The following is a 19,583-nucleotide window of genomic DNA, read 5'->3' as shown; positions in this document are numbered from 1 at the left end:
GCAAAAAAAGTAGTGTATATGTTTGCCTAGAACACGAGGTCTGTGTTAAGGAAACTATGAGCCCTATTTTAGTTGCAAGGCCATCACGTGGAAAAAGGTTAGACTTAAGAGAGGCAGTAATGATGTGGGAAGAGCACTGAAGTCATTCAAGTTAGAACTGAAATCACTGGCACATACTTTTTGATTCTGCTTAGTATGCAATGCTTTTGAATATCTTTAAACATTTCAAGTTAGTGTGTAGTTTCAAGTGTTAACTTTTCTTTTTTTAGGTAAGGTGTACAGTTTCTTAAAGTATACAGTTAGATTATTAAGACCTTTTTTTTAATATAGGGTGTTATCAGATATAAATTTCTCTTTCAGCATTACCAGTGCTGAATCCTATTAGCATGGTATGTTGTGTTTTTATTTGTCTTAAGGTATTTTCTAATTCTTCTTGTGATTTCTTCTTTGACCCATTGATTGTTTTAAGAGTGTGGTTTGGGAATTCCCTGGCCGTCTAGTGGTCAGGACTCCACGCTTATATTGCAAAGGGCCCAGGTTCAGTCCCTGGTCAGGGACATAAGATCTTGCAAGCTACATGGCCAAAAAAAAGTAAGAGAGTGTGGTTTAATTTCCATGTATGTGTGAGTTTTCCAATTTTCCGTTTTCCTTCTGTTACTGACTTTTAGTTTCCTGCTGTTCTGGTCAGAAAAGATAGGTTTTAAGACTTGTGGCTTAATTGCTGTCGAGGCCTGTTAAGGCTTACGGTCTATCCTAGAGAACGTTCCAAGTTCACCTGAGGAATCTGTGTGTTCTGCTCTTGTGAGTTGGAGTATTCCGTCTGTGTCTGATATATTTGATTGGTTTATAGTGTTGTCCAAGTTTTCTGTTTTTGGTCTCCTCTCTGTTTTTTCTATCCATTATTGAAAATAAGATATTGAAATCTCTTATTGTGGAACATGTATTGCTCCCTTTACTTCTGTCAGTTTTTGCTTCATAGGTTTTGGGGCTCTGTTGTTAGGTTCGTTTTTATAATAGTCATATCCTCTTCAAATACAGTCCTTCTGGGTCTTTTGCAATCCAGTTTGTCTAATTATAAAATAGCCACCAGCTCTCTTTTGGTTACTGTTTGTATGAAATGCATTTTTTCCCCATCCTTTAACTTTCAATTACTTTGTGTTTTTGTATCTGAAATGAGTCTCTTGTAGATAAGATATATATGTATCTTTTTTCTCCCTTAATCTACTCTGCTTCTCTGCTTTTTAATTGGGAGATTTAATCTATTTTCATTTAAAGTAATTACTGATAAGGGAGAAGTTACTTCTGCCATATAACTGTCAGTTTTCTCTGTCTTATGTATTTTTGTTATTTAATTGCTCCATTACTGCCTCTCGTTTTTCTGTTTACAGTTGAACTTTACAGTGTGAACAGGTTTGAACTGTGCAGGTTCACTTACATGCAGATTTTTTTAATAATAAATATTATAGTGCCTCAAGATCCACAGCTGGTGGACCCACAGATACAGACAGACTTCATATACAGAGGAACCGATTATACAGTGGGCGAAGACTCAGTTAAATGCAAATTACTGTGTGAAGGGTCAGCACCCCTAACTCCTGTGTTATTCAAGGGTCAGCTGTAGTTGTTTTTTGTAGGGAACTTTTTTTATTCTTTTGGATATATTTTTTAGTTATTTTCTTAATAATTACTCTTAACATCTTAAAGTTGTAACAACCTATTTTAAGTAATAGCAAGTTAATTTCACTAGCGTAGAGATACTCTGCTCTTGTGAAATGTGAAATCGCTCGGTCGTGTCCAGCTCTTTGCAGCCCCATGGACTGGAGCATACCCGGCTCCTCCACCCGTGGGATTTTCCGAGCGAGAGGACTGGAGTGGGGCCACTTCCTTCTCTGCTCTCATATATCATTTCCTTTCACATGTATGTGATTATTTTTATGCATTTCATTTGTTTATTTATTTATTTTGGCTGTGCTGGGTCTTTGTTGCTGGCAGGCTTTTCTCTATTTGCAGAGAGCGGAGTCTGCTCTCTAGTTGCAATGCTCAGGTTTCTTACGGTGGTGGCTTCTCCTTTGCAGAGCACAGGCTCTGAGGCACATGGACTTCAGTGGTCGCAGCACATGGGCTCAACAGTTGTGGTTCCTGGGCTCTGGCACACAGGCTTAACAATTGGGGTACAAGGACTTAGTTGCTCTGCAGCATATAGGATCTTCCTGGATCAGGAATCAAACGCTCGTCTCCTGCATTGGCAGGCAGATTCTTTACCGTTGAGCCACCGGGAAATTCCCTGCATTTGCTTTTTAAATCATATATTTAAAAAGGAGTTACAGATCAGAAGCTCAGCAGTGCTGGCCTTGTATTGTAGCCATGTTACCTTTGCCAGTGTTTTTTATTTCTTATGGTTTCAAGTTACTGTTAGTGTTCTCTCATTTCAGCCTGAAGGACTGAGTTTAGTATTTATTGCAAGACAGGTCTATAAAAGCAAACTCCATCAACCTAATGCTAAATTTTCCTTTACAGTAGTCTTTTAAAACATATGTATGTACTATAGGCAAAGAAGTACACACAGATTATCTTCAAGTGATTTTTTTCTCCTCTTGATGGAGTAAAACAGTGAGTCCATGGTGGTTGCCTAAAAAATCATCATGGGAACTTAAAAATAGATTTTGATTCTAGATTTGGCAAGTGAGTTCCTCAGATGATCCTAATTTTCATCCCAATTTGGGATTCACTTTTACTTAGAAATTCAGGTGTCACCAGACACTTTATGTATTAAATGACTATAAAATAACAAGTGGAAAACAGAAAAATGATTTGAAATGTGACTATTTAGCTGAATTACTGGTTATATGCACACCAGTCTCATAACACATGAAAGTCAGAGTTATGTCACAGTAAAATTACATACGAGCCCTAGATCATAGGATAAATAGCTTCCAGATGGTCAAAATGGCAAGACTGTGCTGTATGCTGGTTTGCTCGTCATTGCTGGATATTAATACACATTATGTCATCTAAATGTTTATTAAATACCTATAGAATGACTCTTCATGTGTATGCCTCATGAAACTGTCAGGCTTTCTCATATTAAGCTATATGTTCATGTTTGTTATTTGTGATGTTATATTCTATTTTAATTGAATATTATTAACATGATATTTCTATTAATCATTAGCGTTTTACTCTCTTTATACTCAAACAACAGAACTTGCCAGTAAACTATTTAATCCACTCAGCAAAAGAACCTTCCATTAGTCTCTTTACTAAGTAAATATGTTTCGTTTAGGTGCCTCTGGTTCATGCTTGAAGTTTTAATGACAAAGAATGAAAATAATAGCCATGCGTTTATGAAAAAGATGGCAGAGAACATCAAGCTAACAAAAGATGCCCAGTCTCCAGATGAATCCAAGACAAATGAAGTAAGATATATATTAGGCCAGTGACTATTAAGAAGTTACAGGGAAAAAGCAATGTGACCCTTGTCCCACTTGTTTTTCCTATTGTATAATAAATAGATTACAGAATGCTTATAAAAATATATACTTATAGTTTATAAAAATATGTACTTTTTCTTTCATTACATTGAATTTTGAAGAATGTTTATTACTCTGAAAAAGATATTAAAATATGTACGGAGCATGGGGATAAGAACTAATGAAATTTATAACTATGCTGTCTTAAGAACTGGTAAGTAAGTGTTACAGACCAGTAGATATTCTTCTTGTATGTTTGCTTTAGTTTGGTTTGTTGTTTTTAATGCATACTTGACATTCATGTTAAAGTAAAATGAAGGGGACTTTTTTGTTCTTGTTACTGGGAGGCTACATCAGAAGACGTGCCAGGGACAACATGCAGAATGTTCAAGGAATAAACAGTAGCCCCATATTACTGTGTTGATTCCATGTTACATATTGGGTAGAACTGGTACCTGTGCTTATTTTGCACTCCTGAAAGTTACGTGATTTGTTTCCTCCCTAGAAACTTTATACAGTGTGTGATGTGGCCCTGTGCGTGATAAATAGTAAAAGTGCTTTGTGCAATGCAGAGTCACCAAAGGATCCAGTCCTGCCAGTGAAGTTTTTTACACAACCTGAAAAGGTAACTTTCTTCTCTTCATTTTTCTACCATACTGAACTTATTTAAATTTGTTACTGTCATCCTGGTGGCAAATACTAGACTGTCTTGACTACAAAGTAAAAAAAAAAATACCTCTGTGAGTTTATCAAGAAAGGGGAGACTGTCTTCCAAAGCCTGAAAAATATCATTCTCACCTTACAGAGTAGAGAATACAAATCAAGCTTGGTGGTGGTGTTCCTATGTGAGCTATTCCTTCTGGATATTTCTAATATGTAAGAGGAATTTTCAAATTTCTTAAACTGTTTTCATCTCATCCTGTTAAAACACTGTTAGTATTTTTTCAGACAAGAAATAAACAAAATGTTTGGTAGAGTGTAAATTATATACATCTATATATGAAATAAAGTGTTAGTATGAATGGAATTGGTCTTGGCAGCTGACAGTCTTAGATTCGAAGTTAACAGGCTTCCCCAGTGGCTCAGCGGTAAAGGATCTGCCTGCGATGCAGGAGATACGGGTTTGATGCCTGGGTCAGGAAGATCCCCTGGAGGAGGAAATGGCAACCCACTCCAGTATTCTTGCTGGGAAAATCCCACGGACAGAGGAGCCTGGTAGGCTACAGTCCGTGGGGTCACAGAGAGTCAGACACAGCTGAACCACTGAACACGCACCCAAGTTAACTCTTCTAAGCTTCAATTTGTTCATCTCTAAAATGCGGATGATGATAATACCTGTGAACTATTACTAATATGCCTAGGTCTGTAAGAGTTAGTCAAAAGGAAGCATTAATTAGTGGTATCGTTAATAATTGGGCTTCCCAGGTGGCTCAGTGGTAAAGAATCCACCTGCCAATGCAGGAGACGTGGGTTCTGTCTCTGCGTTGGGAAGACCTCCTGGAGAAGGAAATAGCAACCCAGTCCAATATTCTTGCCTGGGAAATCTCGTGGACAGAGGAGCCTAGCAGGCAGTCCATGGGGCTGCAAAAGAGTAGGACCTGACTTAGCGACTGAACAATAATAATAACATTATTAGTAATACATAGTATGTTTATTCTGCTATCAACAAATGAAGTTTTCCATGTAAGTAAATTTGTCAGCCAACTAATAGCTCTTTAAATTTTTCCAGCTAATTTGGATGTTAAGACTTTTTTCTTTTTTAAACAGATTGCATTTTTATTTATTATCCACTTGAAGGTGATATTTTGAAGTTTTAACTTTCCTGTTTGTTTTTTTTTTTTAAATCAATATTTTTAATGAAAAAATATGGCATTTAAAAATTTCAACAAAAATTTGTATCCAATTTTCTTTAATGATCTAATACTCAGAATTTATGCCTGGTTTTAATAGGAATAATAAAGATTGCAAAGTTACTTGCTTTCTAATTGAATTTACTGGTCTTTATAAATACTCCTACATGAGCTCTTGAATTTAAATTTACTTTATTGCTGACCCAGGGCTATTATGACTAGAATAGTATCTATATAGAATTTACATACAGTAATAGTCCTGTCATCAAGATTTTAAATTGCTGTTTGTTACTATATCTCATTCTAGTTGATTTTTGTTTTGATATGAAACTTAGAATATTTTTAACCTTCATAATAATAATTTAGTTTTCCATTTTCAATGAGCATCTTCCTCATTTCCTTTTCTAATATACTGCTTTTCATATGGTGTAAGTTCAAACACAAGAATATTAGGGATATTAAGATCGTGAGCCTAGTGATATTATAGTATATCTTGATGTCACATTCATTTTGGCTGCGTAGAAGCCTTTGTGAGGAAGAAAAGAAAGATACAGACTTGCCTAGAGTGCATATCGAAAGTGTGATTTCTTCATAGGCACATTTAAGCCGTTTTGTTCTCTTCTATGACACTAGTGTGAGGGTCAACTTAATAAAAGAAAAAATAATTTTTAAGGTGATTACTTAGAAATGATGAACATCCGAATGATAATAGATCATTTTGCTTCTGTGACTTGTGGTTTACTTGTGCTATTCCCAGAGTAATTAACAGAGAGAGGCACCACATGATCAGATTGAACTCTTTAAGTTTTGTATAGATATAACTTTTAAGAAAGTATCATCAGTGTCCACGTTTGGTTTAAATTCATTTATTAACTAGTGAATATCACTGCAGCCCAAGAACATGATCGACTATTAGATTTTGATGGTGTGTTTACCTTTATGATTTGCACAGTCTACTTATGGTTCTAAGAAACAAAATATTTTAATTAAAGTAAGTTTTTTTTTGTTTCAGTAAGGATAATTTTCTTGAGGGTTCCCTGGTGGTTCAGTGGTAAAGAATCCACTGCCAATGCAGGAGAAAGGAGTTTGATCCCTGGACTGGGAAGATCCCCTGGAGAAGGAAATGGCAATCCACTCCAGTATTTTTGCCTGGGAAGTCCTATATACAAAGGAGCCTGGGTGAGCTACCATCCATGGATTTGCAAAAGAGTCAGATACAACTTAGCAACCAAACAAAAACAGTTTTCTTGAGATCCCATGTGGAGTTCTTTTAGTGAGTATTAAGTGCCTGATATATGCATAGTACCATTTTGGGTGCCTTAGGAGCACAGAAGTAAATTCCCTGGCAGTGCAGTGGTTAAAGAGTCTGCACGTCCATTGCAGGGGTTGTGTTCAACCCCTGGTGGGAAAGATCCCACATGTGTGACACAGCCAAAAAAAGAAGTAAATTTTATAATAGAGTGTAGGTGAACTGTGTAAGGTGAACACAGCTCATTGAGTAAACTGGAAACTGTAATAGAAGTATGTTTTATTTTAAATGTGATTAAGGGAATTCCTTCGAGATCCAGTGGTTAGGATTCCATACTTTCACTGCCAATATCCTGGATTCAGTCCCTGGTCAGGGATCTAAGATCCCACAAGCCATGCGGCACAGCCAAAAACATAAAATGATTTGCGTAATTGATCTCTAAATTTGACTAAATCTTGTGTGTCACTTGATTTAATTTTAAAACTAAACTTACAGTATGGTTCATGAAATATGCTTTGATGATTTGATAGGTTGCGTAGCATAAATGAACCTGTTACTGTAAGGCATAATGCCTGAAAAGTCTTTTATGAACAATAAAAATATGTGTGTTCACGTTTGCTTTTTTTTTTTTGATAGGACTTCTGTAATGACAAGAGTTATATTTCAGAAGAGACAAGAGTACTTCTGTTAACAGGAAAGGTATTAATATACTAGATAATTGGGGGATCTTTATCTCCTGTGTGTATTACTGCTAACCTTTAAATGTCTTTCAGATTTTATGGTTCCTGATTCTTAGACATCATGGTGTGGATTGTAACATCTAAAGCATTTGTTCTCTTGGACTTTTTTCTGCCATGAACCATTTTTGAGTTAAAACCATGTGTCCTCGTCAGTACAGATAGGGTTCAAGTTATTTAGAATTCACAAAGCAGATATCCCTGAAAAAGGATATAATAAATTTAGATGTGTAAGAAAAAGAAAAGAAATAATTTTAAAGTACTAATGTTAGTTTATATCCTATAAAGGTAATATGATATCTAAAAGAGCAAAAGGAAAAAGGAAATTTAATATTTGATAAAGTATCTAAACTGTTAAAACTATATACACTCAGTAGTTTTTATCTGTAAGGCATTTTACTGTGTCTTACTCATGTATTTCACTGTGTTTTAGGGGTACTTTTTATTTTAACTGAACAATAAATAATAATTAAATATTGCATAGTTGGGGTTTTTTTGCATAGTTACTTTTAAAGGAAGTAATACTTCTGACTTCAAATTATGTTCATACACAGTATTACAGAATTATCATTTCTAATAAGTTTAGGATTTAACTTGCCAACAACAACTGTTTTAACAACAATTCCTGGGCTTAAGCAAAACAGTCATCCCTTCCATATGTATAAATGTGTATGTATTCCTGTTAGTAAGGTATAAAATAACATGCGTGTGTGTAATTTCTAGCCGAAGCCTGCTGGAGTGCTAGGCGCTGTTAACAAGCCTTTGTCAGCAACGGGAAGGAAGCCGTATGTCAGGAGCGCTGGAGCGGAGACCGGAAGCAATATTAATGTAAATTCAGAGCTGAGCCCTTCCACCGGAAATCGACCAAGGCAATTTTTTTTCTTCAGTTGTTTCTGTTACAGTCGCTCCCTACTTGATTCATCTTTCAGTTCCTTTTCTTAAAGCATGTCACAAAAATGGACTTTAGGGGGAACATCTTAGTGAAAAACATAATGTCGAATTTTAGGATAATTAATGATGGTGATTGAGTATGTAGTACACATTGGGAAATCGTTTAGCATTCTAAATATATAGAAAAGTTAAAAAAAAATTTGTGGTACAGTAAAGCTAATTTACTTAGAAGTGTGTGTATATATGTGCAAATTTAACACTTAGGAAAACTGAAAATATATAACTTTTAAAAAATTTATATGCTTTTTAACTCAAGAGATTTAATATAGCGTGAATAAAGGTAACATTGTTAATAACATTTTCTACTTATTATTAAAGATTCTATGTTTAACATGTCAGGTGTTTACTGTCTTAGCTACTGCATAAAAATTTCCACCTGACCCTACTCTTACGAACACTGAATAATGAGGCTTTTAAAGATTTCATTCTGTTTCATGATATTTTAAGAATAAATTCAACCAGTAGTGCTTTAAACACATTTTTAGCGGTAGTATCCAAAGATATAAAAATATTAATGTGGGACATCGGTGGTTTACATGGATGGTGGGTGTCAAACACGTCTCCCGTGGCCTTTTCTAGCAGCCCCCTCTCTTACAGAGCTAATTAAGAACACAGACTGATAGTCTTAATCTGCTTGCTTTTGCTTGATTTTAGCGTTTTCCACCCCCAACAGATAGGCTTATAGAATAATTATGTTGTTTGTTTCTTGACAACTAATCTATCAGGTGATTTTAGGCAGGCATTTCTTTCTTAAATTAGTAAGGTTAAATGGAAATCAGTGACTTGGTGTAATAGGGCAATAGGCTGCAGCCACAGATAAGAGTCTTGCTAACTTGGCCAGCCTTCTAAGCCAGTCTAAGCCTCCTGTTTTCTTATTGGTATAGTGAGAGAGTAAACTTTGTATTCATGTGATCAAATAAAGAAGCTTTGGTTTGTTTCTCTTCAACAGGGAACAGAGTTCAGAGGCAGCAGAAACTGGTGTTAGTGAAAATGAGGAGAACCCTGTAAGAATTATTTCTGTCACACCAGTAAAGAATATTGACCCAGTAAAGAATAAGGTAAATTTTCAAAGAGTTTCTCCCATGCAGATTCTTATTACAGTTTCATGCTAGGAGTGAAAAACCCACGGTCAGTACATTAATGTATACTACATACTATACCTGTGTGTATACCTCTACTTACTGTGCTTTCTCTCTCCAGAAATGATTCTATGTTTACTTTCTTCATTTAACCAGAGTTTATGTGGTCACCCATAATGGTTTCCTTCTACCACACTACTTTTCCCAGTACCTTGAAAGAATAGGAACTCAGGGGTTTTGAGATCTTGTTTTCAATACTTCATTGACTCCTGCCAGAGATCAATACTTCTTGTTTAAGTTAAACTTATGAGCTAGCCTTAATGTTTGACTTTTTGTTGATTTAACAACTGCATTCTTGTGAAGTAATTAGCCTCCAACTAATAAAAAAAAAAAAAGATCATTAAAAAAAAAAAAAAAACAACTGCATTCTTTCTTTGATGGTGGATCTTTTATCTGTAGCTCCCAATATTCTTAATTTTTCAGCAGGATAAAAAGGAATGTAACATTGGTAGGAGGATAACTTTCCTCAGTTGGAATAGTATAAGAATACTAATTAAAAAAAAAAAAAGAATACTAATTTTTTTTTTCCATAGAATCATATTCTTGACATACTTTTTTTACACACCATGTATTTATGATATTTGTAAGATGTTTTAGTAACTACCCTCAGGTACATAAAATATGGGACTATACAGTCATTCCACAGTAGCTGAACTTTTCCTATCGAAACTCATTGTCTGAACTCAAACTCAACAGATAAGGGTTTGTATTTTTTATATATATTTATTTGGCTACATTGAGTCTTAGTTGAGGCATGCAGGCTTAGTCACCCTGTGTTATGTTGGATCTTAGTTCACTGACCAGGGATCAAACCTGCGTCCCCTGGAGTGGGAGATGGATTTCCCCTGGGTCACCAGGGAAGTCCTCAGAAGGTTCATTTTTTGGTCAGTCTCTCACTGTCCACACGTGGGCTGGCTGAACTTCACTATATCAGTAGATTCAGGGAACCTCTCAAAGGTCTTAGAATTCAGAAGCCAATAGATATTGTGGGATCTTTTTATAGAATTAAATATTCACCATAAACATGCTTAGATTCAGAAATGTATATTGGTACAGATACTTTAGTTAAACATGCTTGTAATGTGTATTAAGAGGTAGTACAGGATGCAAATGTTTACCTAGTACAAACAGCTATCTATAACCTTCCCAACCTCTGCGGTAAAATTGTGTAAAAGATAAATTGGATATTTAAATTCTAATTTTTGAGGGGCAAGAATGTGACTTTGATTGACCTGTAATGTTATATTGTTTTGTTCCAAACCCTGTTTTAACTTTTTCATACTTCCAAAGAATGTTTTAACGATTCAGTGTTGCCTAAAGAGACAGGTTGTATTTTGGCAAAAGCCTGATAGCTTCCCAGTCAGATCTCCCATAAGTTGATATGATCATTTCTTTCCAGGATCTGGTCCTCAGTCTTGCAGGCTCAAAACACTGTGTTGCTAGTATATTAAAAGAAGATAAGATCTAAGGGAGTGTTTCTTGCTAACCAGTTTCTCAAAGAGATTGATGCCTAAACCAGTTAATTAGTTAATAAAAACTATTCAACAGATTGGATATGCATGTTTACAGATCAGAATATTTCCTATTATTCACTCTGTTAGAGAAATCAAATTGTAATATGAAGAATGAATAAGGGAGGTGGTTAAAAGAAGTAAGATACTAACATTCCATGGATGCAGGCAAGCAGTACTGCCAATGTTGCCCTTTAGAGGCTTTTCCTTCATACCTGTAGCTGATTACAGGCATGACTATGCCTTCATGCCTCTTCATTTGGTTTTTGTGTGCGTTTGTTATACATATGCACATATACATGATGTTCATAAATATGTAAATATGATCATGTACATGACTTTTAATAGTCTTTTTTTCCCTATTAAACAGCTTTATCTTGTGTGTTCAATTGTTTCTCTCCAGATTTATCATTTTCTTACATGTATACACATAATTTCCTTCCCCCTTCTTTGTCAGTGCAAACAGTGTTGCATTAAACTTACTGGTGGTTTTTTTTTTCTAGGGGCTGAGTTCTAGCAGTGGGATTGCTTGGTCAAGTAGTAAAATACTAGAGATTTTAGATATTTCCATATTGTTTTCTCAGAAAGTTAGAACATCTGACATTTCTACTAAGTGGGTACTTTTTTCTCTACATATCCACCATCAGCCAGTTTTATAGTTCTTTTGAATCTTTTTCCGTTTAAAGTATCAAAACTAATGCCCCGCTATTGTTTTAATTTATATTTATTTTTGTTGACCATTTGGATGTACTCTTATGTGAATTTCTTTTTCGTATTTGCCCATTTTTAAATTATCCCTATTCTTTTTTTTTCCGGCCATGCCGCACAGCTTGTGGGAACTTCCCTAACGAGAGATTAAACCCAGCTCACCAGGGAACTCAGTAACTCAACCTCTGATGCCGTAGTAGTTATACCTTCTTGTTAACACTCTTGCTTCCTTCTGATCTAGTCAACCACATGTAGCACCCAATGTGATCTTTTTAAAATATAATTTGGATTATGTTTGCCCTCTGTTTAAAGTCCATCAGTGACTTTTATTATGGACAGAGGACCCTGGTGGGCTACAGTCCATGGGGTCACAAAAGAGTCAGACACAACTTAGCAACTATCCAACAACAACTTTTATTAGCACTTAAAAATAAAATCAGATTTCTTAAAGGTCCCATAAAGCATTCATGATCTGGCCCATGCTTGCTTCTCCTGCCTTATACCGGTCTCACATCACTTCAGGTTCCTTAAATCTTCCAAGCTCTTTCTTTCTTTGGGTGCTTCATGCCGCCTCTTGCATCTGTCTAGAACACTTTACTTTTCACATGGTAAGCCTTGCTCTGATACTGTTTAATATTCCCCAGAATAATCAAATTGATGTTTCTTTTGTTTTGTTTTTTTTTCCTGAATGCCCCTTTCTTTAATCTCTTTAGCTCTTAGGGTAATCTGTACTTAAATGTTTGTTTACTCTTTAAAAAAGATTAATCATCTATTATGCTCATCTGTTTGAGGACCACAGCAGCATCAGTTTTGTTCCCCAGTCTCTGCATAGCAGCCGCTACCCGTAGTAGACACTAAGTTGAGTGAATGGTTTCTACTTCAGGTTTAACCACACTTAGTCATCTTTATTGGCCTTTTTATTTTGCTCAGGAATCACCATCTTTCACCAGGTGACTTTGCATATCTCTATTGTAATCCATTGTATATGTTTAACAGTTTACCCTGTGTGGACCACCTTACTCTTTTTCCTTCATGTGTTATCTGTTCTCTTAAGATAAAGTTTACTTTAATGTTTTAATCCCCAACATGAAATGCTGATTTTTGGATTTTCTAACTTAAGATACTACTTTCATGAGTTTTCATTTAAGTTAAATATCTTGAAACATGAAAGATTTATATGTGTTTCCCGGTCATTCTGAAAACATTTTGAGGGGAAATGAAAATTAATTAACTGAAAAGATAATAGTCTTACTTTTTTGGATGATGATAGTGGTCCTTTGTTTCCCTTGAATCAATTCAAATTATTACAGTTGATTCCTAAATTTCATTCATATAAAGGTCACTTTCATCCTAAAAACTATTATTCCTCCTCATGTCCAAAGTGGAATTTTATTAGCTTAAACATTTCAAATGACAATATGTATGCCAAACTAGAAAGAGGAAAAAAAGAGAATGTTCAGGAAAAAAAAGCTTAATGACTGACACAATAAGAAGAGACAAAAGTTTGAATGAATGAGTGAAGTGAGATATTAAAGAACTTTCTGTTACAGAATTATGAAGATTATTACAGTACATGCATCATAGAGAAAGAAAATAACATTGAATTATGAAAACATCCTGCCTGCTTTTGAAAAGTGGTAACATTAAGAACATACTAGAAATAAAAGGGACATTTTTATTTAAAGGGAGTGTGAAAGAATAGCTAAGTAGGTTTTCTCTTATATAACTGCCTGTGCCATTTAATACATATTTACTGAGTATATTGTATATGCCACGCACTATGGTTAGGTATCATGTTCAGTCCTTACCCTTAGGAATTTACATTCCTCGTGGGATATAAGCAGTGAGTTAGAAACCCTGGAATCCCAACTGAAATACTTGCAGAATGCTTCTTTTAGTCAGATCAGTGATATTTAAGGAGTTTGTTCATAAAATTGTTTTCTGCTCTTCTAGGAGATTAATTCTGATCAGTCTGCCCAGGGCAACATCAGCAGTGACCGAGGAAAGAAAAGAACAGTAACAGCAGCTGGTGCAGAGAATATTCAACAAAAAACAGATGAGAAAGCAGAGGAATCAGGACCTCCTGCCCCTTCAAAACCCAGGAGAGGACGTCGACCCAAATCTGAATCTCAGGGCAACGCAACCAAAAATGACGATATAAATAAACCTCTCAGTAAGGGGAGAAAGAGAGCTGCAGTCAGTCAGGAGAGCCCTGGAGGTCTGGAAGCAGGTAATGCCAAAGCACCCAAACTGCAAGACCCAGCCAAAAAGGCAGCGCCAACAGAGAGACAGATTGACTTGCAAAGGTAACGCGCTCTGTTCCTTCTGAACTTTGAGTTTAGACACTTTGTTCTAGTCCTCGTTGCCAGCCACACCCAAATACCTAGCCATCTGGGAGTGAAAACTGCCCCCTGGTTTTCCTGAGTAAGTTATGATGGTGTTTGTTTTTATCTCATAACCTTCAGGACAACAATTTGAAGAGAGATCTCCTAAATTAGGATGTGGTATTTTGGTATTTCTATTTATTAGCAAGGATATTATTATCTTGGTCTTCTTCACATAGTTGCATGGGGTTTACTAAATATAAAGGGCTACTTTTTTATACAGAAGTCCCAGAATGGAGTAAATAGGTGTCCTGACACAATGAACAAGTATATCTTGCTCTTTAATTCCACTTGTTATAGTAAACTTTAATATAAGTCAATGACTTACTTCTCTCCCCTACCCTTCCCAATGAGAATAACCTCACAGCTGCTCGTCTTTGATCATGTTTGGGTTGGGTTTTACATTAGCATTTATGAAATTCTGAAGTTTGGGATTATTAAATTTGTTATATTTTAAATGTCTCTAAGCACCTTTTTCAGCATCTAATGGCAGCTGATCCAGGCCCAAATCTGACTTAAGTAATGGGTGTTTCTTCTACTTAGTCACTTCTAGTTTTATGGACTAAAAGCAGAAAGCCAATATTGGGGGCAAATTTTATTATTTTCTCCTCAAACCTGGACCTTTGACCTGGAACAACATACTTAACCTTGGCCTCCTTGTCTTCATCAGTAAGACAATATGATAATACCCTCCTCAAAGGATTGTTCTAAGAATTAAATGGATCATTAAATAGGAAGCACTTAACAAAATGCCTTGTGTGGAACAAATGCTCAGTGATTAACCACTGGTTTGGATTCTAGTTGCTTTACCCCTTAATATATTTTTGGTTATGCAAAAACTGAAGAAATTTCATGGGGGACAGAGCCAGAGTTCTCTAAAGGGTTTCTAGAATTCTGGCCATTCCTCACCCACGTAAAATACTACTGATATCACACCCAGGCCACCTGAGCCACCTGATCTTACCTGTCATGAGCTGTCCTGCCATCTAACCAAAATATCCAGGCACTTACTTGAACCCTGAAAATAATTTTCAGTAGCAATCAACCTTGTCTCTGAAATTGATCATTGTAAAACCCACTGCTCTGCTTTTAGTTACACTATATGCCCCCCAAAGTATTAAACAAACCCAACAAAAATGGCTTACATGCCAGAAACTGCTCTTGATTTAAAATGGCTTTGGACCTTCTGAAAAATCTTAAAATATCTCTTTTAAGAGTGAAAAGGAAAAAAAGAGTGAAAAGATACCTTAGAAGTCTTAAGTATGCCAGTTAGTAGATCGGTTGGGCAATGTTACACACAATACAAAATTCTTTGATGATAGGTGTTCGTGATAGTACTTCAGGGCCATAGTACTTCAGTAGAATAGATACTGTGCACATATCTTAGAAACTTCTGATTGATTTATTGACTGTTAATGCATGACTAACAAAACACGGAAGGACATTCTGAAACTTTCTCCCAAGCTTCCTTTTGTCTTTTCCATTCTTTCCTGAATCTAATATACAACTCTGCCCTTAAATTCTAGCATTATGACTTTTGTTTGGAAACCTAATTACTCCAGAAACTCTATATTACTCATGATATCCCCTTGCATAGAAATAAACACATTATAGGCACATGAGTATTGCTCTTTACACTTCTCATTTGTTCTTCTAACAAATACAGACGGGTTAGACTACCAGCATTGTGCTGGGTGTTGGCAATACATAAGTATCCAAAACAGATAGATTCTTACCCTCAAAGAATCCCCAGCTTATTAATTCCAGAAGCGAGCAGAAAAACTTTCACTTTAGGTCTATTGACTGATAAAATAAAAATATAAGAATTATTTTTATTACTACATAAAGCAGTGAAGTTCTGACTCATGCTACAATATGGATGAACCTTAAGGACATTCATTATGCTGAGTGAAATAAGCCAGACCCAGAAGGACAAGTAGTGTATGATTCCACTTAGATGAGATACTAGAGTAGTCAAATTCAATTCATAGAGGCAGAATGAGATGGTTGCCAGGGGGTGGGGGTGGGGCCTGACTAGGCATTACTGTTTAATAGGTACAGTGTTTCAGTTTGGGAGGATGAAAATATTCTATTAAAATATTAATCCTAATATTATTTATTAGGTTGTGCAAAAGTAATTGCAGTTTTGCGTTATTGAACTCTGCTCTTTGATATTCATATACATTCTTAAATAAATGTATTTATGTTTTACATCATTTTAATGTGCATTTCTTGCTTTATATTTTTTTTGCTAATGACGTTACATTTATTTTAGACTGTAGAAATGATGTTAGACAAAAAGCAAATTCAAACGATTTTAACTTGGAAATGGGTTGTAAAGCAGCAGAGACAGCTCACAGAGTCAGCAACGCGCTTGGCCCAGAACTGCTGGCGAAAGCACAGGGCAGTGGTGGCTCAAGAAGCTTTGCAGAGGCGGCGCAGCCGTGGGGACGAGGGCGCGGCGAGGGCATCAGGCTGGCCGCGGCCAACGGAAGCAGGCGTTGCAGCTGAGCCTCTCACAGCTGCAGAAGAACTCTCCATCAACCCTCCTACGGTTATCTGACATTTGAAGCAAATTGGAAAGGTGAAAAGGCTCGATAAGTGGGTGGCTTATGAGCTGACCGCAAATCAAAAGTAGTTGTTGTTTTGAAATGTCATCTTCTCTTAGTCTGTGCAACAACAAGGAACCATTTCTCAGGTTATTGTGACAACTGGCGACAGCCAGCTCAGTGGTTGGACCAAGAAGAAGCTCCAGAAGCACTTCCCAAAGCCAGACCTGCGCAAAAAGGTCATGGTCACCGTCTGGTGGTCTGCTGCTGGTATTCAGCTTTCTGAGTACTGGCAAAGCCCTTACATCTGAGAAGTATGCTCAACAAATCAGTGAAATGCACTGAAAACTGCAGCGCCTGCAGCCAGTATTGGTCAACAGAAGGGTCCGGCTCTACTCCACGACAATCCTCAACCACATACCACAAAACCAACACTTAAACAAATTGGGCTATGAAGTTTCGCCTCATCCACCATATTCACCTGACCTCTCGCTAGTTGACTACCACATCTTTAAGCATCTCAACAATTTTCTGCAAGAAAAATGTTTTCCAAGAGTTTGCTGAATCCTGAAGCACAGATTTTTACGTTACAGGAATAAACATTTCTTCTCGACAAAAATGTGTTAGTTGGGAAAAAAATGTGTTGATTGTAGTGGTTCCTATTTTGATTAATAAAGATGTGTTTGAACCTAGTTATAATGATTTAAAATTCACAGTCTGAAACCACAATTACTTTCGTACCAGCCTAACAGAGATGAATGACAGTGATTGTACAACAGTGCAGATGTACTTAATGCACACCCAACTGTGTACATAAGAGTGATTAAAATTATAAATTTTATGTTACATATTTTGTTTCACTTAAAAAATTGTTACATAAGACTGATAATAGTTAACATTAATACAGTGCTGATTATTAATCAGGCTCAATTCTAAGCTCTTTGTTAACCTATGAAGTGCTTAAAACATCACTACATGGGTAAGTACTATCATTATCCCTAGTTTATAAAGAGGAAGAAATCCAAGAAGAGAGAGTCCATGCAGCTTTTGGTCCCTTTGCTTACATGAATAAGCAAAGTCGAGGCAGGGTTAAAACCAGGCATTGTCACTCTGGAGTCCATGTTATATTGTCCTATTAAGGTGAATTAAGTCTTCATTCTATGAGTACTATACATGCATACAAAACTAGTTTAATAGAGGATACTTTGAAAAGACTTCCTTAAAGCTTTAAATAACTAGTGTAGTTTATATATGTGAAACTTTATTCTATAAAGTGGAAAATGTTTGCATGTAGTTAATTTTTATAATTATTACATAAGAAGCTAGTTTATTAAAATAATCATAGGTTAAATCAGACAAAAACTATAGTCATCTTTTAAACCTATTTCAGAATTCACACAGAGAAAAGCCCCTGCATTTCAGCTTCAGAGAGGCAGTAAACCAAGGGAGAGGTCAGATGTTCTTGAAAGTGCCAAACTTAAATGAAGCACATAACACTATGAAAACATTGAAGGACTGCAGTGAATAGTAGGTGGAATAATGTGTGGGGTTTTGGTATATTGATAGAAATAATAGTGGTAATAGGGAAAGGTTGTTAAATGTCTGTTTAAGACAGCCATCTTTATAAAGCAAGTACCAACTGTATGTTAGAAATAAGGAGGTTAGACCTGAAACAGTTACTTTCCCAGGCCACCTGACTGGTGCCACATAAAGCAGGGATTTTGAATCCAGGTCCTGTCCCTTATTAACACTGTATTGCTAATAGTGACAGCTGCATTTGGTTATATTTCTCCTCTAAACCATGAGCATTCACAACTCGCATCTTTGTTTCTCCTCTTAATGTGTAAAAAGGAGATGTTTTAATGTGTAGCACTTCATGGCAAATAGAGGGGGGAAAGTGGAAACAGTGACAGACTTTATTTTCTTAGGCTTCAAAATCACTGCAGACAGTGATGGAAGCTACAAAATTCAGACACTTTCTCCTTGGCAGAAACGCTATGACAAACAGTGTATTAAAAAGCAGACATCACCTTGCCAACAAAGGTCCATACAGTCAAAGCTATGATTTTTCCAGTAGTCATGTGTGGATGTGAGAGTTGGTCCATAAAGAAGGCTGAGCCAGCACCGAAGAATTGATGCTTTCAAACTGTGGTGTTGGAGAAGACTCTTGAGAGTCCCTTGGACTGCAAGGAGATCAAATCAGTCCATCCTAAAGGAGATCAACCCTGAATATTCATTGGAAGGATTGATGCTGAAGCTGAGCTCTAGTACTTTGGCCACCTGATGAGAAGAGCTAACTCATTGGAAAGACCCTGATGCTGGAAAATACTGAGGGTAGGAGGAAAATTGGGGTGACAGAGGATGAGATGGTTGGATGGCATCACCGCCTCGATGGACATGAGTTTGAGCGAGCTCTGTGAGATGGTGAAGGACAGGGAAGCCTGGTGTGCTGCAGTCCATGGGGTCACAGGGTCACTTTAGCAACTGAACCACCACCAGCAATAGGAACAGACACTAAAGCAAGAGCTCTGGTGACTCGGCCGGTGTCCTGTCCTTCAGCTTCAGGAAAAAACACTGGTCAAAATTCTGAAGGTGCCAGTTTTATTTTTATTTCATGGGAAACTCTAGCTTTCACCTTCCTGTAAGTTTCTAAACATACTTTTCATTAACTGCAAAAATTACCTGCGATTGATTTGACATCTTACCTGTATTTTCTGATTTGACAGCTCACCTGTATTTTCCTGAGACCCAGTGAGAATCAGATACAAGTTAAAGCCACATGACTGAACAATTCAGAATACAGAGCTAATATACACACCTTGAATCAGCTTGTTAAGGTTATCAGTACACTTTCAACCATGTAATTAATAAAAGAAACAGGTCGCCAACACTGATAGCAAATCAAGCACTGCATTTCTGATGAACCCAGAGTGGTAGGATCAGGTCACTTAACTGCCCTGGCAACTTGAAGTGTAGCCTAGGGTCCTTGCATTGTGGAACCAGATCTGGGTCTGAATCACTGTGCTAAAAGTAAT

The 19,583-nt window shown here is 36.5% G+C and overlaps 1 protein-coding gene and 1 long non-coding RNA gene across 4 annotated transcripts in view; one reads left to right on the top strand and one right to left on the bottom strand.

Annotated features, from left to right (window-relative positions):
* The window catches only part of LOC133071799 (uncharacterized), a 72,908-nt gene that overhangs the window by 39,397 nt on the left and 13,928 nt on the right, over positions 1–19,583 (bottom strand). The gene's annotated exons all lie outside the window — the stretch shown is intronic.
* Positions 1–19,583, top strand: part of PDS5A (PDS5 cohesin associated factor A) — a 119,811-nt gene that overhangs the window by 95,002 nt on the left and 5,226 nt on the right. For all 3 annotated transcript variants that reach the window (XM_061164591.1, XM_061164592.1, XM_061164590.1), the window contains exons 27-32: positions 3,284–3,416; positions 3,976–4,095; positions 7,206–7,268; positions 8,030–8,175; positions 9,207–9,315; positions 13,569–13,921. In XM_061164591.1, the coding sequence (XP_061020574.1) occupies positions 3,284–3,416; positions 3,976–4,095; positions 7,206–7,268; positions 8,030–8,175; positions 9,207–9,315; positions 13,569–13,921 (924 nt within the window). The remainder of the gene's footprint in view (positions 1–3,283; positions 3,417–3,975; positions 4,096–7,205; positions 7,269–8,029; positions 8,176–9,206; positions 9,316–13,568; positions 13,922–19,583) is intronic.

Source organism: Dama dama, chromosome 17 (assembly GCF_033118175.1).
Source record: "Dama dama isolate Ldn47 chromosome 17, ASM3311817v1, whole genome shotgun sequence".
NCBI lineage: Eukaryota > Metazoa > Chordata > Mammalia > Artiodactyla > Cervidae > Dama > Dama dama.
Note: the sequence above shows the minus strand (reverse complement) of the source record. Positions and strands in the feature narration are given on the sequence as shown.